We start from the raw sequence: 22,782 nt of genomic DNA, 5'->3' as shown, positions 1-22,782 counted from the left end.
ACGCGGGGCTGATGATGGTGCCGGAGCGACCTTTGGCGAACGGTGTGCCATGGCCATGCTTTCTTCTTCCTCGTCGCCTTAAGTATTCATTGCACACGTGGCGCCTATTTTCTGTCCATATACTCTAACTTTTGTTTCGTGCGGGTCAGCGACACAATAGCTTGGAATCTTGATCATTTTATGTACGTTAGGTCGAACTAAGTTATCTTAGAAGGCGTATAATTCAGCATTTCCGGAAAAGTCATGCGGCGGATGAAACTGGAGAAGTTGACCAGGCAGAAATAGGATTGCACTATTCACTTTATCAAATAGTATGGCCCCAGCCCAAGGATATCATGCTAAATCGTGAAGCGTTCCACATGTTTAAGTATTGTTTAATATAATACTTAGAAGAATCCCCGTTCAGCAAGTAGTAAGTACTTACCTTTATGGTGGCAACACTGCTTTTATTGCTATGGCTAGAGACATTTTTCTGTCCTACATAAGTGAATGGAAGGCTGGCTGGATAGGTTACATTTAAACTTGAATGCTAATTAGTGGGCGATTGTTGTTTTTCTCGTTGAATACCGATTATACGTATCGCCTATTATCTACAAGTACAGTCCACAACTAGAGTCACTTGCATATCTCAGAAGTACAATCACTCAATTACTTTGGAGTTATTTACAACGTAGCTCTTAATTGGGGGCCGCATATTGAATTTGTTTGCGACAGAAGGAGTTCGTGCAGTGGGCATTTTTCACAAGTTGAGCAATCGAATATCAGGTATGCGCAGAATATTACTTTTCAGGGATTACAAAATGTATGTTCGCCCGGTATTAGGATTTGGTTGTGTTTTATTTTCACGAGTGCCACCATACGAGCTTCGGGCACTAGTTTTATTAGAACGAGAGGAACTACGGTTGTGCTTAGGGTTTCCAAAATACGTTGTGAATGCCGTTTTGCACCTGGAAGCAAGAATCCCACCCATCTTATGCCGATTTCACCTACTGACCGTCGAGACTTTCTTAAGACCATTGAAATCGCCATCAAGCCGTACTCCAATCATTGTCATCTTCGATCCAGAACCATTGTTTCCTGTTCATTGGCTCGGCTTTGATACACAGCATTTTATATTTGTGCAAACATTACTTTGAGTCACTAAATGTACAAATTCACGATGTGCTTCCCAGTAATACGCAATGCAATTCTGCGCAAATTACGTTCGACGAATTTTTTGAAACCATGCGAAACGACTACCTTATGGCATCGTAAACGGCATATTACAAGACAATCTAAGCACACTAGCAATAAACATTATCATTGCAACAGATGCATCGCAGTGTGACGAACAGGCTGGATTTGGAATATTTTGCCCTGCACTCGACTAGTCTTTCTCAATAAGCTTGCGTCATTTCGTGCCGATTTTTCTGGCTAAGGTTATAGCACTATTTCTAGCTTGGCGTAACTTGGACTAAACGGCTACAACAACTGCTATTCTTACTGACTCACTATCAGTGTGCTCTAAATCTTTTTCGCTTGCTAGTTCCTGTCTATCTTCAATATGTTCATTTGATTTGGGTACCCGGTCATAAAGGTTTTTTTCTTTTAATGAAACTGCCGATTCATTGGCAAAGACGAACGTCACTTTTCGGCTCAGCCCATCCGGTTTTGCCAGTGAAAGCACACATCATGGCGGTTAGATTTTGGATGCTATCAAATATGAAAGCCTTATCAGACCCATTACTTACTGCTTCTCCAGATTATCAGCACCTAGCATTTCCGTGGCCTAGTGAATCATGTAACACAAAGACGCTTGAGGTCTCTATCACAAAATTACGTTGCCGCATTCCCAGTGGCGTAGCCAGAAATTTTGTTCGGGGGGGGGCTCACGTTGCAGCTCGGCCTCCTACTTAAGAGAAAACATTAGGTTGGATGCTCCTGTCTAGATACATGTAGAAGGAGAATTCGTTTTTCTCGGCAACCATTGCACCAAATTCGACGAGGTTTGTTGGATTTAAAAGAAAAACATAAATTCTAGTGAACGTTTGTTTCGAATTTTCGATTTAGGTCGTCAATATCTTATTGAAAATGGCAAAAATCGAAAATTTTCAGAAAACGAGACATTTAAGTTTAGAACTCTGTAAATCAGCAATGAAAATTGACATCACAATTCTGTGAATCGCACATAATAGTACATCTACAGCGGACAATATTGATATGTTACACATGAGTCTCAAAAAATTAAGTATTATGGAAGTACGGCTTTTGCAGAATCCTTGTACATAACATTACTAATCCACGTAAGATACAAATTGACATATCGAATTTGACCGATTTGAATGGTGTAATGGATGCCGTTTACAGAACCGCGATATCTGCTCTTGATGCAGAGCTGTTAATTTGTAAACTTCGTGCTTCTATGTTTTTCGAACTTTCAAATTTTTCAATATGTTTTAAAGAAAGTTCAGGCCCTAAATTGAAATTCCGCTTCCAACAGACACTAGAATTTAACTTATACTCTCAAATGCAACAAATTTCCTTAAAAGCGATTCAGGAGTTATCACAGAAAAGCGTTTCTGCGTTTTACATGTATCTGAATAGGCCGCGTCGGAGTAGGGCCCGAGCTAAAGCTTGCTCTCAAACAATTTGCCTAGGGATCAAATACATGAATAAGAACTGCATTGCCATTGCCAAAGATGCTGCAAACGAATTCTTGAACGCTAAGCACTGTCAATACAAGTAAAATATGTATTTTTTTCCTAAAAGAATATATTCGTATGTGCCAAAAATTGTGCCTCACATAACTGATGTCAATGCTTTCATGTGTTTTGTCTATTTAATAAGGAAAGAAAATATCAGACGAACTTTAGAACTACATCAGTTCGAAGCCAGCAAACCAGTGCATTCCGCTGATATGAAAAATGTAAAGGCCATGAAATGAACAAGTTGAGAACAAATATATTAACGACACTTTGTCATACAAGATCCTTGTTTACATTCTTGTACATATGCAACGGCCAGTGAAAAATCTCAATGACGCTGTCATTTCTTCCAGCGTATTACGCAGCAGCAGCTGTCACCGGACGTGTATCGTAATTGCACCGAAATTATAGTCGCAACAGAGCACGTATAAAAAGCAGGAGTTCTGCAGAATATACGAGGGCGAGTCAAATGAAAGTGAGCCAATGCGAATATATGACAAACAGGGTACTATAATTAAAAGTAGTCCCCATGAGCATTTAGACATTTGTCCCATTGACTAACGAGTCGCGCAATTCCCGTCTCATAAAGCTCCTTGGGTTGCTCCTTCAAAACCTCTGCAACTGACTTTCACTTCATCGTCCGAGACGAATCTGGTTCCCTTGAGCTGTTTTTTCGTTTGCCCCAAAATGTGGAAGTTGCAAGGCAACAGGTCTTAGCTGTGTGGCAGATCTTGCAGCGTTTCCCGCTTGAACTTTGCCAGTTTTCTATTAACCCCATCAGCTACGTGGGGACGGGCATTGTCATGGAACAAGATGACCTCATTCGTCAATTTTCCACGTAGCTTGTTCTTGATTGGGGCACACAGCCGGTCCCGCGTTTTGATAGTCTCTCAAGATTTAGCAAATTCTATGAGTAATGGCCCCTGACGATCGAAAAATAAAAGTCAACAACACCTTTCTGGCAGAAATGACGGCCTTTGCTTTCCTTGGGGGTGGTGAGTTCGAATGTTTCCATTGTCAGCTTTGCCGTCGTGTTTCAGACTCTTAGTAGTGGCATGATGGTTCGTCTCCGATCACAATTGCAGACAAGAAATCGTCACCCTTATTGTGATAGCGGATCAGATGAGTAAAGGCAACGCCGATCTTCTCCGTATTCTGGCGGTAGTTCAAAATCTTGCGCATCCACTGCGCGCACAAGAGCCGATAACCGAGATGTTCATGAATTATGGCGCGAACCAAACCGTGACTGATATTCACACGCTTAGCCAGTTCATCGATGCTTATCCTCCGTTCTTGTCTCATCAGCTCATCAACATTTGCAATTTTGTTAGGGGTGATTGCACGATGGCTTTGGCCCGGTCTCCATGGGATCGTCTTTGCAACTTTCAGGTCCTTTTTTGAACCGTTTGTTCCAACGCTTCACAGTGGCCAATGAAATGCAATGTTCCATGTACATGGCAGTCATACAGCGACTAATTTCTTTTTGAGAAACACCTTCAGCTGTCAAAAACCTCACGGCACCACGCTGCTCAACTTCTGGAACGTCCATTACGGCACGCAACCATGTACAACCCAGTGTATGAGAGCATTAAAGAACATTTATCCTCACACCTGCGTGTCACTTTTTAAATGAGAGATCCCTGTGTGCTACGCGAAGGCCTTGCAGATAATCAACAGAACCATAATTGCGCGCGGTGGGTAGGCTCACTTTCATTTGACGCCCTCATACATTAGAAATGCGAAGATACAATGGAATATACAAATGGGAAGAAACAGCTTGATAAAGGGCAATAAAGTGCCACTGGAAACACAAAATATTTAAACATACGTATAAATAAGTCTCTAATAAATCTACGTATCTAAGAAAAAGTCACGGTATATAATGCGTCAAACTAGGCAAATAAACATGTTGCGCAATCATAGATTCACAGAATCCTAGATCCTGGCCCCATTCCATCCACTCCATCCGATGCATGCACTCGGCCAGAGAAAATCGAACGCGCACCGAAGTGCGCTGCTTGATGGACGAGGCAACACGAGAAAAACGCATGCGCTCTGGCTGGCTCTGGCAGCGCGCGGGTAGGGGAGCGAGAACAAAAAAATTGAAGAGGCTCAACATGTCCTCGCGATTAAAAGCAAAAGTAGCAACAATAAATAAGAACGTAGTTACCTTTGCTGGCTTAAGTGTCTTCACTGGATGCTTTGGCGCAGGTGAAAAAAAAATGTTGATATTTTTTTATGTGACATGACGGCACGAATGAACCACCACAACGCTTCGTCTCATCAGGCCTCGCTGCGGGCTTTGTCAACTTGTCTGATAGTGTGTTAATTTGGCTTGTCTCGTTGTATGGCCCGATGTACGACTTTGGAAAAGTCAATGCACCTTTGGCGTCAAATATTTATGGGAGCATTAAACACACAATGTTCCGCAATTGAAAATCTAAAGCGCACGTTTCGAAATGTCAATGCACCTTTCACATAAAACGTTTATGAGAACTTTATACCCATAAAGTTTCGGGATTGATATCCACGCGCTCCGTAAATTCCATGATAGAGTGTAGATTCCGCGGCGAGCCCGTTCGCCATCAAAACGTCCTTGAAACTTTGTGCTCGGATGGGGCTACTTGCGTTATGTGACTCCCGGTGCATGGGCGTTGCCGCGAAATTCAGCCCGAGTTCACAATTTTCGCGGTGAAATGGCTTTTCGAGCGTGAAAAAGACGCTCTAGACAAAATCCAGAATGATTTCCGGCGCCGGGGGTTGCTTTGGTAGGCGGTGCATGGACAGCACGAAAATATTTCGGGGGGGGCTGAAGCCCCATAAGCCCCCCCCCTGGCTACGCCCCTGCGCATTCCCGCCCTGAAGTTCTACATGCGGAGGTTGGGTTTGATGCCCTGCTTTCTCTGCTCGTTTTGTTATGAGAAAGAAGCAATCCGTCACTTGCTTCTATCTTGTCGCCGCTTGACTGCGCTAAGAACAGGAATATTGAAACTACCTCTTCGATGACTTGGTCTGGACTAAACATGGCGCGTTGTTATTTCGTGGGGGGCCTCGACTTTGCGATTCAGCCACAGGAACGTTTGTTTCGCTGTCCAAAAATTTCTTATGGAGTCCAGCCAAATGCCCTGTTAAAATTCAATCATTTCTTTTTCGTGTACTTTTAAGCTAATGACTGTTTAATTATTGATTCGATCTGAATTTACTGATTTTATTTGAACATGTAATTTTACGCTCCACAGCGCTAAGTCCATGGATATTCTAAATTTATTCTTCATTATGAATTTGAATAATCCATCCATTTCTTGGCCAGTCCCCTATAGTGGGAATGAGTCACATGCATGACATGATACAATAAAAATAAGGATGTATTCGCACATGCACGATTAAGTTTCATTGAGGACCTTGGTTTACCACAGGAAGCTGGGTGATTCGGTGACTGAACGTGTTCCTAGGGGTGGGCAGCGCAACCCGGACAAAGGGCAGAATGAAGTTGACGATGCGTGCGCAGACTACCAACTGGTTTATTTTTTCAAACACGTGAATAAATATCCGCTTTTAAGATTAAGTCCACTTTCTTTTGTCCTTCGTCCGGGTTGCGCTGCCCACCCCTAGGAACATGGTCGAGCCTTGGCCATTCCCCCTCGTGGGTACATGCCATATGTTAAAAGCGACATCAGTCAAATATACAGTCCGGCCCTGCGTCGCTTCCGCCTCAGGCTTCCTTCGTTCCTGAGCATAGTGCCGGCAGCATCTTTCCTGCATGACACAATTTATAATAAGGAATTCTCAAGTAAATTGTACAGCCCAATTTCTAATTCCATTTTGGGAATGATACAATAACTAGGGGCTGCAGTGGAATGACGGCTGCATAATGATGTTCGCTACACAGTCACTCGACGGTTAACTTGACGAACCATAATTGTAACGTCTTCTCTACAAAAACAATGACATCGTCGAAAAGGGACATTAAATTGTGTTTGATATCTCCAGCTTAATATGGTTGAAGCATGGGGCATGCGGCGGATATACCTGCTTACCACGCTGAAGAAAACGACAGTACGGGATGGATGTAAAAAGTTTATTGGAAGTCCTGAGGTACGCGATTATCGGGCAGCGGGCCACTCGCACGTTGGACGGACAGGCAGAGCCTGGCATCGTGGGCTCTCTGGACGGCCCAGATATTAACTAGCAGGAAATGTAATACAAAGTATTACAATTAGTTACGTTCTGATTGCAAGCGTTGGTAGCGGTAGATGAAACGAACCTCTAGCAGTTATGTGTGCTACACCTCAGCGAACTTAAACGCCACATCACTCTGACCACATCTTTTTTTTTTTTGCTACTATCCGCATACAGCCATATGAACTTGGTCCTTTGTCTATGGTCGGCAACGAACCAATGCTGTCTTTGATGCTATCCTATTCTCGCGCTATGTGAGATCTACTCTCATCAACTTGTAGTTGTTGCCACAACATGTCTTCCTGGTGGGGGGGGGGCGCTAATTCTTCTTTTTTTTTTTGCATTGGCGTTGGCGTAACTGACAGAATGAACGAGCCCGTTGAAAGATGAAAAAGGAAAGTGAACGCGGAGCGTAGCGGATGATGAAAGACGGTGATAGCGAAAAGAGCGTGAGGGGGAAAGTGGAGCAGAAGGGAGCGAACGCAGAGCGCAGCGCCGGATGAAGGCGATATCGAAGCAAGCGCGAGGAGGAAAGCAGAGCAGGGAGTGAATGGGAGCGCAGCGGAGGATAAAAAACGGCCATAGCAAAGAGAGCGTGAGGAGGAAAGCGGAGGCGGAAGGAGCAAACGCGGTGCACAGCGGGGGATGAAAGATGGAATTAGCGAAGTAAGCGCGAGGAGGAAAGCTGAGGAGGCAGCGAACACGGAGCGCAGCAGAGGACGAGAGACTATGATAGCGAAGAGAGCGCCAGGAGGAAAGCGGGGGAAGAGGGTACAGCGAAAGCATGAGAAGAAAAGCAGACGAAGAGAGTATGGCAAACGGTCAAGAAGAAAGCGGAGTGCCGCACGAGACGTTCTCCATGCCGATGGCGTCATTACTAAGGCGTGAGCTTAATGCTTTCACCGATATCATATATGGTAACAAAGCGCTCGCAGGGGCTTCGGACCCACTGCGTATGCGCCGCCGCCGCTACAAAATGCGATCCATGCGAGCCACTAGTTCCCGTGTTCACGCTTCCTTTCTGAATGAGTGACGCAACCGGTTGAACTGCTTCGTCTGCCGCTGCTGCTGAACGAGCTGTCCGAGCAGAGGCTCAGAGGGGTACCTGAATGTGCTACTCACCCGCCGCTTCGTACGGAGCGGCGGGCGAAGTGAACATAGAAGCACCGTAAGGTTCAGCGTCGCCGCCCAGAGAGTCCTATGCTTCAGATTCAAATTCGTTGCTTCATTATATCGCCAACTGAAAGCACCGAAACGGCTCCTCTGAAATTTCGTATAAGGGAGTATCGTAATCATCAGCGAGTTGTTTTGTGCCATTGCTAAAGCTCAGGAACGCGTAAATAGCAGTATTTATATTTTACGTGTTGCCTGCTTTGTTGATGTTGATTCCCCTCCGTTTCATTAGCACGATTCTCTTAGCTTTCTTCGTTCGTAAGCATCTTTAATGTTAGCAACTGGAGAAATAATCCAGCCCCTTGGAACTCCTTTTCGCTACATGTAAGCGCGATGCCGTTTTTGTGCGCGTCTTGTTTTTGCTAGTCCTCTTTAGGGCACACGTCGCCTTGTTGCAGGTTGTCTCGACAGCGACGCCTCGTTTTCAAAACAGCCGATGCATCCGCTTTGGACAGAACAGTCTTGCGACGCGACTAAAATGCTACGACGCAGCATCTGTTTTACAGCGGAGTTGTTTGTGGCTATAGCAGGTAGGCAGGCAGTGAACTGTATTCATTCTCCTGCGGAGCGACTTCGAAGCCCCCTTACGGAGAAGGCGTTCCGTGAAAATTTCATGTGTCGTAGCAAAAACTGTCATCTTCAGCAATGGCTCGTGCCACTACTCGCGCGTTCGTCGTCTTCGTCCACTGCTGGCACGGTGGCGCCCCTCGGCGGAAACGCGAGAAAGCGCTCGTGCCACTGCGCGCGCGTTCGTCGTCGTCGCCTTCTTCGACAGCTGGTTCCGTGTGCCGCTCATCACGCCATCGTTCCCATGCTGCCCTTCGTGCTCGTGCAACTGCTCGCGCCTTCGTCTTCTTCTTTCGCGGTTAGCTCGGATGACGTTCGTCATGCCAGCGTTGCCATGCTGCTCCTCCGCCTGCGAATGCGCTGAGGTCACTGGCCCACTGCCAATCGGTGAGGAGAATTGGGTATCAAATTCTTTGCCTCAATATAGCGTGAAATGAAAGCACGTATGTATATAATCAATGTGTATGACAATTGTTTAAAACGAATGAATGCGAATGTAAAAAATAAATGTGTGCGCATACCTTTCGTCACTATGATCACCGACGAAGACAATAAATGTGCTGTACCTTTGTTCAAAATTCTGTGTCACCTCATTGTGGTTTGCGATACAGCTTCGCTGGTAATCCACTTTCACAGAGCGGAGTGGCTTATGGGTGTTTTTTTACCGCGTTTTGTTTCCTTGGGAAGTTACCTTGATTCCTTGCAACCGTGTAACTGTTTTCGTGGGTCATACACGAGGGTAGTGTAGTTTAATGCAGCGGTAAAAAACACGTCTTAGCACAGTGGCAAATGGAGCGTTCTTGCATTCTATCTCACCTGGCAGCTAGCATTTCCAGACGTTGTCACTGAGATACTGTGCCATTAGTCGTAGAAACAGACGCTGTCGTTTGACACTCGGTGCCTCTGGTCGCTGCTGTAGCTTAGGATTCCGATGTGGCCCTTGAGGAACTGGCGCCTGACGAACCGGCTAGCACGCGCCTACGCCTAAGGCACGAAGGTACGGGGAGGGCCACCCAAAATACACAGTGTGAGCGTAGTGCCACCAATTACCACGTCCCAAAGCATGCTAAACGCTTTCTTCAGTAGTAACTGAGACTGGGCCTTCATAATGTTTTTCAGTACTGACAGAGTGTCGCCCATTTCTTTTTTTTTTTTTTTGTGGCGTAAATGAATTTACAAATCCTTGAAGCTCTATAAAAAGGAAGGTTAATCGCTAGGGCGCCCGAAATACTTCAATACAATATTTATTTGAAGGAAGCGATTTCGCTTTCGCTAATCGGAGGTGAATGCGTCATGTAGTTGTCGTTGTGGCTGAAATGAAGGCACAGAAGGAAAATATAAAAGTAGAATGAGGGTACAAGAACGATCGCGAGGTAAGAGCATAGCTTTTCTTAACACTACAAATTTATGCAGTTCTTCATTATAGAACAAACATATGGTTCGCGAACGTTTGCCCACAAGTATATTAAAATATGACCGATCTATCACAATCTATCTCTTGTGTTCTTAGTAGTACTCACTAGTCATTCCCATAATTTTATTACATATAGCTTTTATGCACTTTACAGAGATCGCTTTTAGGCCCCTTTACAGCTACGTCACAATAACTCACGGAATTCATCTACCCACTGCAAACTCATCAACACTGACCTGGCGCTCTTTGGCCATAATTGGCCCTTGCGCCATAAAACAACAAATTCATCATCTCAAACATAAGGTAGTAATAATATGGTATAGTCCCATATACAGTAGATTTTCACCCAAACGTCATTTCGGACTGATATATTTGTTCGCTCGAAACAGAAAGAAAAAAAATTTTCTATGACTATCTAGGGAAAAGTATTAACGGGTTGTTCTAAATCTAGGTGGAATCCAAGATTTTGAAGTACTGCTGAAATGTGAGCACACCTCTCACACACAATTTTTACCTAGGTGTTGCTAAGCTCTGCTTTGGTGCAGTAGGCTTGTGAGTTAAGAGACATTGATAACGCTCTGCTCAAATCGTCCTAGTTACAAATACTCACATCGTTTCAAGTAAATAGTGATCAGGAATATTCTCGTAGGGCAAAAGCACAAAAATGCAAGTACAGTCCTTAGTGTAGTTATGCCTTCTTCGGCGATGGAGGCTGTTGTCATATTCAAGAACATGTGCGTGTTTTACAAATGAAGAGTCCTTTCCGTGAGCCGAACACACGCCACGGTAGTTGAGCAGCTAATGGTGTTGCTCTAGTATAGGCACGAGGTCGCGCGATCGAATCCCCGTCGTGGTGGCCGCATTTCGATGGGGACGAAATGCAAAAGGGTCTGTGTCCCGTGCATTGGGGCCACGTTAAAGAACCCCAGGTGATCGAAATTATTCCGGAGTCCCCCCACTACGGTGTGCCTCATAATCATGCATATAGCGGTTTTGACACGTAAAACGCCAGAATCTATTCTTCGCGAGCGGCATTTGATATCCAGCACCAGGCGTTGTGCTGAGTGACGCCATATCAGCCGACATCAGTTTTGCGAAAGGGGTGGCAGCTACGTGCTTCACGGCGAGGTGAGGACATTATAGTGGTGCTAAAGAAAATAAAATAAATGCTCGCTTCAAAATTGAGCCGCGTATAGTTCAGTTCGAGCTGGGATTGGCGTGCCTTGCAATACGGATTGTAATCATCCCGCTCGAGCGCAACGTGAAGTTATATCTAAAAGTTTTTGAAAGGACGCTACTAACAAATTTTTTAATTATTTATTTTATATTGTATCTTCAATAGGCTTAGATGTTCTTTCTTGTTTCGGTTAGGCTGTCTGTGCAAACATTTGGTACGTTTTAGGTGGCACACGCTGTTTAGTTTCTGAGCAGTGGGTGACAAAAAAGTACGAATACATTTTTTTTTATTGCTAGCTAATACTGCATGCAAATATTTTAACGACAGGCACTAGAACCGTAGATATGTTTCGCCGGAAGGGTAGAGAAAATTATTCATTTTGTTCTTGACATAAGATGACCATCGCGTAGCGCCTTTTAAGATCCGTGTAATTAGATCATTGTCGAGAATGGCTCACGCAGTCAAATTAGTTGCTGAAGACCCCGTATTCGTTTACGCATAAGTTTACTTGCGCGATTATAGAGCGCGTAGTTTTTTTGGAAGCCCCTCTTTTGGATGACCACAACGAAGTGAGAGACTGTACGCGTTATGACTAGATATGTTTGGAGGAGCAGAAATACGTGCGCATCCACAATGGCGCGGAACTGTCCCGTTGCATTTCAGGAGAGCGCCGAAGTGGTGGATCCGTAGAGGAGGAAAATTGCTTTCACGCCCAAAACGGGCACTTGTTCGGCGGGTTCATGCGCGCCGCCTGGGGGCAGGCGAATGCCGCCGAGAATTCGGCCATGTTCATGAGGGGCACAAGGCAGCGCAGTCGGCTTGTCGCGTACCCGGCTACGCTTGTCTGTCTGAGGGAACACCATTTTGCGCAGTGGCTGACAAAGAACAGCTGTTCAGCGGTCATGCCGAGTCCCGGTAAAATCGTGTCCCGCTGAGGTTGAGGGAGGGATGCGAAGGCGGCGTACGAAATCATCGCGCCCACGATGTCGGCCAGGTTTTCCGAACCTACCGTCACAAACGTCCCGTTATTAGACACGCCTTGACGATGGCTTGGCTGCACCTGCGAGGTATATAGCCGACGTCGTTGTAATCGCGGAAGGGAAAGTTAATCACGTATTTGCTTGAAACAGGGGCTCGCAATAGCATGTCTCATATATATGTATTTTCAAGGTCCAACGATTCGCATATTCCATCTTGTCTTCCTGTAAACGCTCAGCGAACTCTTTAAAAATCTGCGGTCATTACATAGTAAAAAGTTCACCGAAATAGCTGAGGCGAAGGAAACTCTTTAGATAATGCTTTCAGGGACTTGTCTAGTATTCGTATGGTGGGGTAGCAGTACTGAAGCACACCCGGTGCTACCCCAAACAAAAGAGCCATTCACAGGAAATAGCGGAAGTCTTTCGTGTCTTCGTCAGCTGCTGCCATGATGAAGGCAGCTGCAGTTGTCGAATGGTTGGATTCAGCGACTTTCCGTTTTCTACCACTGTTAATCACCCGTGGCTACGAAGCACAGCACAGTGAGCGCCATTGCTGACATCATACATTTCTGATTTTTATAATTACCATAGGTTAGTGCAGGATACAATGAGACATTTTAGGTCACCCGTCATAAGGCTTTGCCATTTGTAACAAACATTGTGCGTAAACTCACGCGGCCAACATAGGAAGCGGTATCATTCGAGATTTATGCTACGGTGGTAGTGACTACCGCGTTGGTAAAGCATATTGAAACGAAAACAGTTGCGTTCATAGTGCCGATAAAGCTAAACCTCTAATAAACATTAATGCGGCCGAAGTTAGAATATGCATCCACAGTATGGGGTCCCTATCAAATCACACAGATAAACACACTAGAATCAATCTAAAATCGCGCAGCAGGTTTCATCTTATCTATTGCCTTTATGCCAGCATTACTTCCATGCAAAACACACCTTACCGGACTTTTGATTGCGCAAAATGGCCACAAAATGTATCACCATAATCCACTATTAAACGGTCCTCTTATAGCTTGCTCATCGTACATTTGATCCCGCTCCGATCACATGTTTAAAGTTATGTTCAATTTTTTAGAACGAAAATGAACCAATGTCTTTCGAGAAGTCCTAATAAATCGTCCAAATTTCTGTCTGCCTGATCAGAAACGGAATTTTTCGCTCGATTTACCGTACGTCTAAGTGCGTAAGGTAGCAGCGGCTTTTTTTGGCAAAAGGCGAATGGTGGACTCCAAAGAAGGCTGCCGTTTTTTTACTCAAGAACAGTTGCTTCAAAACTGGAAAACAATTGGATACTTACACTGTCTTTTTTTTTTTTTTTTGCTGCTCTAGAACCGTACGCAAGCTTCACTCATTGGCACAAAATAACATCCTATTCGATACAGGCAAGTCTGTACTGATGTCCACTTTTGAAGAAGTACGTTGACTGCAACTGTATTGAGAAACCGGCCGAATCTTTTGAATATCAACACGTGGTTTCATGACCTATACGCTCACGTGGCGACATTTAAGACACGGGACGCGTGAATAATGATGTCTGCTTTTCACGTGCAAAGAACAGGAGCTGGTGCGTGCGATATTTTTTTTTTGATAGCCCATGATCCTGCAGGAATGCTACGTCATTGCGAAGAAAGTTTATGTGCGCCACGGTGACGTATCGAAGATATAACTAACTCCAGCGTTCGTGGGCACTTCAATCTGTGCATGATAGTGGTCTTCCCCAATTGCACTTTCTATCTGCACGTATGACAGTGGGCTGCAAAGTGTTTGGTGGACGTGATTCACATGGTCGCATAGATGAATTTTCAGGAACCTGTCAGTCAGGCCAATACGACATGGCGCGTGGTAACAGCGTGTGACGTGCAAGACACATGGGACGTATGGGCGGTTGTGCATAAATTTGCACTATTGTGTCGTTTTGTCTATCAAGATTGTTAAAGTGCAGATTCTCGACAATTTACGTAGTTCGAAAAGAGAAGATTCATACAAATTGTTAAAGTTATTATGCATTGATGCGCATAATTTATTACTGCGCATGCGAATCGTGCCTCAAGCGCGATTTGACAGGATGAGTCGTTTAAGAATTTACGGATATTCATGCATTCTCCGGATTTCTCCAAACAATTTGAGTCTACATACTTTATGGCCGGAGTCGTGTGAAAATAGTACTCACATTCTCGTAGGAGTGTTGCAGGCAAAGGGCTCTCTCCAAGTAGCGCTGCGTAGCTTCGGGAGTAAACCACGTCCGCACTTTCCCGGCGTCATCGATCTGCGACCCCACCATGTCGTATCCGTGCATGATCTCGTGGCCAACAACCTGACAGAAAAGGAATAAACGTGACGCTGTATTTGTCCGGCCTCTTGAAAATTAATCCTACTGTGTGGATTTGTGAAGAAACTCCACTTGCAATCATGCAAGCGGTACGTCAATCAATCAATCAATCAATCAATCAATCAATCAATCAATCAATCAATCAATCAATCAATCAATCAATCAAGTTTTATTTCACCTCCACTCGGCAGAGGGCTACATGAGAAAAAGCCGTACGTTGACGAGCTCTTGAGCTTTACACAGTGCGAAAGCGGTGTAAAATAAACGGAAGAGAAACATCAGAACTTGAACTTAATAAAGCTTAGACGCAGGACTGCAACAAGTATACTTTACAACAGCTCTAGAAATGCAACTTGTTTTTTCGTCTTAAACAAAAGCGATATAATAAATAATGCCCGTTTCTTTAGCCCCAAGCAATACTGCAGACCTATCAGCTCAACAAGATGCCAAGGAACACGCTTTCGCTCGTGAATTGCGAGTGGAGGAATTCCGTTGCGTGTACTATAGGCCTGGGAACCCTGCACGCCATTTCACAATAACGAAAAAAAATTTGTCACTTAAGTATCCTTACTTCGTTTCAGTGCGAAGGCACTGTGGACGCGAATGACCCCAGATACTCATATCTCGTACTGACGGGGCGGCTTGCTGGAGCGTTCATATACCGTAGCGGCGCTTCCTCCGTTCCCCTAATACCCTTTGCGATAATGTGCACGGTATATGTCTGGACACGTATCGTACGACGCGCCACGTGAACCAATGGTAACGCTCAGAGTGATGTGACGTCATGACGTTACACGTGACGTGACGTCATACATGAGGATCTCGGAATCAATTTCGCTTCTAATTATCAGGTGACCATAATACGTGACATCATACATTGTCGCGTGTCTTTCAGTACTCTACCTTAATCCACGTTAATCCACCTTTCTCTAATTTGTGCCAACATTATTCCGTCCTAATCCACTTTATTTCTCCTTTATTCACTTCACCTAATCCACTACACTGCACCTTAAGTCACCTTACTCGAACTTCACAACTCTACTTTAATCCTCATTATTCCACCTTGGTCCAATTTGTGCGAACCTTAATCCGCCTTAATTCTCTTAAATCCGCCTTTATTCAATTAATCCGCCTTAATTTACTTAATTCCTTAAATCATATTGGCTGTGGCGGTGGAGCGCAAAGGACCCGGCACTTGTCCCTCTTTCTGTTTTTCCGAGGTTGGCTGGGGACCCAACGCTATTAAAACAGCCCTGTAGTACAACTTCTCTTGGACCTGCCCAGCTGCTTCCATCTTCAGTACTATGCTACTTGCCAAAAAGCATTTTCATCGCCTCTGCTAACCTGGACATTCGAACTTCGCGCCTTCTGTTCGCAAGCCGGACCACGTGTGCTGCCATCGTGGTCGACGAAGCGCTGCTCGTAACTGAGCCGGAGGCGTTTGCTATCACATTGGCTGTGGCGGTGGAGCGCAAAGGACACGGCACTTATCGCTCTTTCTGCGTTTCCCAGGTTGGTTTCTTTCTCTACGTCTCATCTTGCAAAGCGCTCTTTCCGCTACAGCCAATCTACAAATTTATGTTGATTTGTTCTTTTTATTGCCTTATTTTTGAAAGTCATAGACCTGTACAGCTGCAACCTATGTCGCGTTGCTGTGAATATTGCTCTGTGATAGATGAAAGCAAATTGTTTCTGACTTGTTCACAATGTGAATTATCGTATCATAGCGGTACCTGCTTCGGCGTTCCCGAAAGTGCCATTATGGGCAAAAGAGATCAATTCAAAAAGTCTTGGAAATGCAAGTCTTGCAAACCTACAGGAAGTAAAAGCTCCTCCTCTGCCAAAGCGTGTAATAATCAAAATGAGATAACAAAAAAACTTGCTGAAATGGACCAAAAACAAAACTTGCTTGTTAGTCTGCCAAACATGGTAAAAACTTTCCGATCACTTTGATAAAAGTCAAAGAAGGCTTGAGAGCCCCGAAAAGGAACTAAACACTGTCAAACGGAAAGTACAAAAAATAGATAAGTACGCTTTTCCTAGGGAGCTCGATCAGATTCAGGCAGACATAGACGCACTTGGGTGGCATAGCAGACGTCTTAATATTGAAATACACGGTGTGCCTGAGGTCGACAGTGAAAACCTACGCGAAAAGGTAAATAATCGTGCAAAGAAACATGAAGTTCAACCTCTATCTGAGGAAGATGTGGGAGTTCATAGGCTCCCGGCAAAGCAAGGAAAAACGCGAGGAATTATTATCCACCTTGCACAGCAGGAACTGAGGGATGCATGGATTGCCACAAGGCGAGCTTTAAGGGACAACCAGGGGAACATCTTCATTAACGAAAATCTAACCTCTCGCTCTAGGAAGCTCCTTGCCACTGCCAAAGAATGGGCAAAGGAGGCGCGATACAAGTTCGTGTGGCACTCAAATGGTAAATATCTCGTCCGTAGGGCAAAGGGTGAATCGGCAATTGTCGGTTAGGGTGAAAATGACCTTCGTGCTCCATTGGAATGAATGCCAACTTGTTGTTATCATTTGACTCTTTGGCAAGATGAATCACTTGGGATGTATTGGCAAGGAGGATTGGTTCACGTCCTTGGCCACTCAAAAGAAGGGCCTGTCTTTTATACATATGAACATTCAATCAGTTTCCAGCAAGGAACTTGAATTAGAAGCATTTTTTCTGATATACATAGTCAGTGTAATGTAGTCATGCCAAGCGAACATGGTATTGCTCTGATGATGTCTTTCGCCTACCTCGCAAAAAGTGTTTCATAAAAACTGAACCTCACGTCGCGGTGGAGGAGTATCTGTTTTGATAGATGATTCTCTAACACGTGAACTGTTAGCCGAGTATTCTTGTATGAAAGAAAACTGTGAAATGTTGTGTGTGCGAACACCGGGTGTACTCTTTGTAGTATGTTACCGCCCGCCGGATGGTTTATTGGAACCTTTTTGTTCATTATTTAGAGCAGATGCTAGAATTAGCGTCAGAAAACAAATATAAAGTGGTCTTAAGAGGAGACTTCAACATTGATATGAGTTCCGATGGTGCTAGGAAAACGATGTTTCAAAGAATTTTTCTGTCAAGCGGATGTATATATGCAGTTAAACCTTCACAAGAATAACAGAAACAACGAAAACTACTCTTGATATTTTTATGACAACTGTAATCCATTCTTAGTAACTAGTGGAGACTCAAACTGTCCTCTTAGTGACCACATGCCAGTAGTCATGTTTATGCATGCAAGAGCAAACGAAACCGAAAAAGATAACACTGAAAAAACATTTCAGACAATAAACTACACGTTAACTGCCTTTCAAGATGCCTTGAGACAAGTATCTGGGAAGGAGGTTTTGCAACAAAAGGAGGCTGAACCAGCACACAACATTTTCTTAAAGAAATTCCCAGCTGTTTATGCGCAACATTTTATACACAAGAAAAGAAACCACAAAGCTTATCGGAAACCTTGGATCACCAAAGAGCTTCTAAAAAATAAAGAAAAAAAAAACTTCATGCCAGGTTTATAAAATCTCGGAACGGCGAGGATGGTAAATTGCTCCAGAATTTTTAGGAATGAATTAATAAAGAGCTAAGAAGTACACGAAATCGCTCTTGTTTAAGTGCTTTTTCTTCATGCCAGGGACATACAGAGAATATGTGGAACAATATAATGAGCTAATTGGACGCACACAAAACACTGAACCTATAAAGAAAGTTTCTGTAAACGGATGCCTTTTAACCGGAGATCATTTAGTTAACGCATTTAATGATTACTTTACAGACACTGGTTCCAATTCAGCACAAAGCCCACCATATACATTTCAGTTCCCTGCAACTATGGACACAATTCTTTTTTCAAGCGGCAACCCCTACCGAGGTTTGCCCAGTTTTTCTCAAACTGAAAAAAATCGTGTAGTTGCGATGCTGATGGCCTCCGAATAAGACCTATGAAACACGTTATTTTTGACATTGCACCTGTGCTAGTTTATATCTATAACTTAAGCATAACATCATGTACTTTTCCTGAAAAAATGAAAATTGCCAACGTAATGGTGTTATATAAATATGGTGACAAGCTCAATATAAAAAATTACCGTTCGATATCTATTCTCCCGCAGTTTTCTAAAGAGCTTGAAAAAATCATTCTTAAGCGATTAACATCTTTCAGCAAGAAACATAAACTAATAACAGACGCTCCATGCGGATTTCAACAAGGTAAATCAACAGAACCAGCACTTGTAGGACAGAAAGAATATATACTGCACAACCTCGAAAATGAGTTACTGCATAAACCATGGCCTCCTAATACTTAAGCTTGAAAGATATGGCATCAGAGTCCTTCCTCTTCAGTTACTGAAATCCTTAGAAACCTTAGAAATCGGCAGCAATATGTGTCTATAAACACCAGCAGATCTACACGACAAACACGAACAGGTGTCCCTCAGGGAAGTATCCTTAGTCCATTTTTATTCAATACCTACTTCCACTGAGAAGCAAAATTCATAAACTACGCAGATGATACAAGTGTTTTTTATCAAACAACTCTTATACAGGCCTCATTGGTGCAGCGATCAATCTCTTAATCCATGTCTCAAAATGGAGCCAGGACAACTTTTTAAAAGTAAACTCTAATAAAACACAAGCAGTCATCTATAAAACAAGAGGTACGTGTACTGCATTGACCCACAACATATTTTACAACTATGAGGATATAGAGGTTGTTGACGCGGTAAATGTACTTGGCATATACTTTACCGATACTTTGCAATGGGACGCTCACGTGGATCTTATACTCCAGAAACTGAGCCGCATAACAGGTATACTAAATCGGAATCCGTACCTTTTACCAACGTCAGCTAAATTGATCATTTATAATGCACTGTTTGCCTCGCATGTAAATTATTGCCATCTTGTATGGTGCACAACATCAGCTTCCAATCTCTCTAAAATACTACTGATGGAAAAAAATAATAATAATACGCGCTATCGCAAATGTGCCGTACAACTCACACACTGAAGGTCTTTTCACCAAGTACAACGTAAGAAAAGATCATCTCTACAAACAAACTCTCCTACGCACCTACTACTTGTAGGTAAAAGATAGAAGCAACTTAATAAAAATATAGCGAACTTACAAGAGAATATACCCACATATGACACGCGCAGCCATGAAAAATGGCTCATACCTTTTTCGAGAACAAATTACGGCCACCAAATGGTCGAAAACACCTTGCCGCGGTACTAAATTCTTATCTAGAAGCCGGCATTGGCATCCATGCCTTGACACCATCGGAGCTCATCTGTGTGGCGAAAACTACGATTCAAATCACGATGGTGCAGTGAAACCACGTGTATTCTCAGTGAAAGGAATGTAATTACTCCCTTTAATTGATGTAACCCATGGTTATTTGTTTTTCATTTCTGAAAGTGTTCTTTGCCACCGGTCTGCCAATATGTAAAGGGGGCCAGGGACCCCTCAAGCTGCCAATAAGGAGCTTTAACCTTGGCCCCCTCCATTTACTTGTATATGGGCCCAAATGAAATGAAATGAAATGAAATAATTCAGCTTAATTCACTTTACTCCACCTTAAGTCACCTTTCTCCAACTTGTTCTAACTTTAATTCACGTTAATTACGGATAATTACGACTAATTAACGCCATACCATTTAATGTATTCTGTAGTATGTATACCATTGGCGTTACACCTGATGCTGATGACGCCAGATTGACATTTGGAACCACTTGTTTCGGACAACGCCGCCTTTTCTGCCTCATGCGACTTGTAAAGCTTTTGCATAAAGAAGAGTACTTGTTAGCCTTTCTTTCTGGCCATTAAGAACGCTGACGTTCACAAAAGAAAAAATAAAGCGCGCGATTTGCACTAAGTGCATGTTGCCTAAATGTGAGTTTTGAGGCATCAAACTCAGATTATCCTTCATGATTGCGTTGTCTTTTTGGGTTTACAGTTACAGTTTCACAAAATGGAATGGAACAAGCTGCATTTTATATAGTTAGCATAAGGAGAGGCACTTGCAGGAAAATCTGCATTTCATTCAAGCCTCGTCGCTCTTTCCTCTCAACGAAAGCTTTCGCAGCGAAGAAATATTACTGTACTTGCCGATGATTCACGGTTGTTTAATAAGGTTTAGCTGTAATATGGCTACACAGACATTCAGCAAATACCTCAAAGGCGACGGTAAAGATGTTTGGTGGATATCAAGGGCGTGTGGGCGTCAGACGGCACATTAGTGTCAGAACGGACGAGGCTTGCGCTTCATCATCAACCAGAACCATGCAATTACATCCCGAGAAGATGAAAAGTTTTGCACACTGAAGCGCGGTGCACATGCCCTATTTAATTTTTGTTATTCAGTGTCGATATGGACGGCGAGTGCCATATTGTTTCACTCGTATTCATAACAGGGCGCACTTCTTGGAGTCCATTACGTTGCGTCTGTTTCCGGTTCTCTACTAGGATGTTCAGGCCACGTTTATCAGACTCTTCGGTATTGCTCGACACTCTGTTCAATTTTATGTTATTGCGACCGCAATTATATGGACACTCCAGGCGCATTTTTGCCGTCGCCGTCGCCGTGAGGTTCCGTATAAAGTCGAAGGGCGACAACAGCGCCGCTCGCCGTAGGCTGTATGTGCGGGCGAAGGCGTGCGAGGTTGTGGTGGGGATGGCGGCTCAGTCCCTCGCGCACAAGGGAGGAAGCGCGCCATCTTTCGTCACTCTCCGGGGGAAGGGAAGGGGAAAGGGCTGGGTTCTAATCCGGCGGCTTGTGCGTAATTGCGCGGCCGCGCAGGCCGCCATATTTTGAAAGTCATCTGCGACGGTGACAGAGTAGGCCGTGCGCTGTGTTTTCGTAGCTTCGTTCGCGTTGATGTGAAAGGCAGCATGGAGGTCAATTCGCTCGCTCCTGCAGTCGCGTTTCCACACTTCAGCGCTTTGATAGCGAATTTCTGTGGTCATTGAGTGAGATGTGGTCATATTTGCTTGAGCGCGCATCGCACCATGCATGCTTGTGTTAATTTAGCAATAAGCCTATGATTTGCAAGTCCATATGACCGATAACACTATTATCCTTACTTTATGTACCTGTGTACTAATTTGCCATTGAAATCAGTGCTTCTCTTTGTGGTGAAATTGCGATTTTGACTGCTGTGACCGCATGCCGACGCGGCAATGTAGCTGGGAAAGGTGACAAGAACACCAGGCGCTATTTTGAATATACCCAAAAAGATGAGCCGAGCGGATATACAAATTTTGGCAAAATATTCGCTATTGGTATACAGCATTGACGTTACACGAGCAGGCAAAGTCTGAATAGAATTCTGGGGTTGTCGTATGTATAGAGGCGTGACGAAATGCAGCATACCGTTCCTGCGCCGCCGTAGTTTATCGCCGGCGGTCCTTCAGTGAAGAAGAACGGTGGATGGAGCATTGCCCGCGGAATGACCATAACGTTGATGTTGGCGTAGTAGAAGGCGTTAGCGGTGACCTGCTCGTAGAATGCGTGTGTCTGGTCTGTCCACAATTGTCGGGTAGCCGCTGCCATGGCCTCTCGCCACGTTGTGAAGAAGCGGTCTGTGGTAATATCTGGCACTAGTTCTACGTGAGAAAAAAAAATGTTGATCAAGTAAGTAGCACTGTTATAGTAGTGCGCTGCAATATGCCGGTTGCAAACAATTTACACGAGTTAAACATTGCAGTATACGCATGGATAAGAAATTATACTAAAAGAGAGCCGTACTTTCACAGCAAACACTGAAAGGAATAACTGGCTATTAAAATGTTGTACGAAGTAGTGCTCGTAGATTTTACGGCAGTATAAATTGCCGTAAATAATCGTTTATTAACGCGGGCCGAAGGAAACACATGAATACAGTTCAGGTCACTCGATAACCGTTAGCACTGCAGGGCACATGGCATGATAAGTACCGCCCGTAGCGAGAAGCGCGTATTGTTGTCCCACAGGGAACTTCCCGTGCTGCCGCACGTTTACTCCTTCGCTCTGAACCATACATATCAAAGGGCTGGAAGTCAAAGCCGGGGACGTTAGCGTGGCGTGGCAAGTCAACGAGACAACAGTTCTGGAACAGAACATGTTTATTAGATCCCTCATCGAAACGCGTCTGTTCGCGCTGGCGGCGGGAGCAAGAACGATAGATAGCACGCGGGAAAGCCTAGCACCGTGTAGGCATAAAGCAGGCGCCGGAGGTGGCGCGAGCGATTAGTTCCACTAGAC

At 44.2% G+C, this 22,782-nt stretch overlaps 1 protein-coding gene across 1 annotated transcript in view; it reads right to left on the bottom strand.

Annotated features, from left to right (window-relative positions):
- Window positions 1–11,900: 11,900 nt before the first annotated feature.
- The window catches only part of LOC140216532 (neprilysin-1-like), a 30,303-nt gene continuing 19,421 nt past the window's right edge, over window positions 11,901–22,782 (bottom strand). The window contains exons 2-4 of the mRNA XM_072286894.1: window positions 21,913–22,145; window positions 14,363–14,506; window positions 11,901–12,038 (exon numbers count right to left, since the gene is read on the bottom strand). Coding sequence (XP_072142995.1) covers window positions 11,901–12,038; window positions 14,363–14,506; window positions 21,913–22,145 — 515 coding nt within the window. The remainder of the gene's footprint in view (window positions 12,039–14,362; window positions 14,507–21,912; window positions 22,146–22,782) is intronic.

Source organism: Dermacentor andersoni, chromosome 3 (genome assembly GCF_023375885.2).
Source record: "Dermacentor andersoni chromosome 3, qqDerAnde1_hic_scaffold, whole genome shotgun sequence".
Lineage (NCBI taxonomy): Eukaryota > Metazoa > Arthropoda > Arachnida > Ixodida > Ixodidae > Dermacentor > Dermacentor andersoni.
The sequence above is the reverse complement of the archived record's forward strand: the minus strand, read 5'-3'. Positions and strand labels throughout refer to the sequence as shown.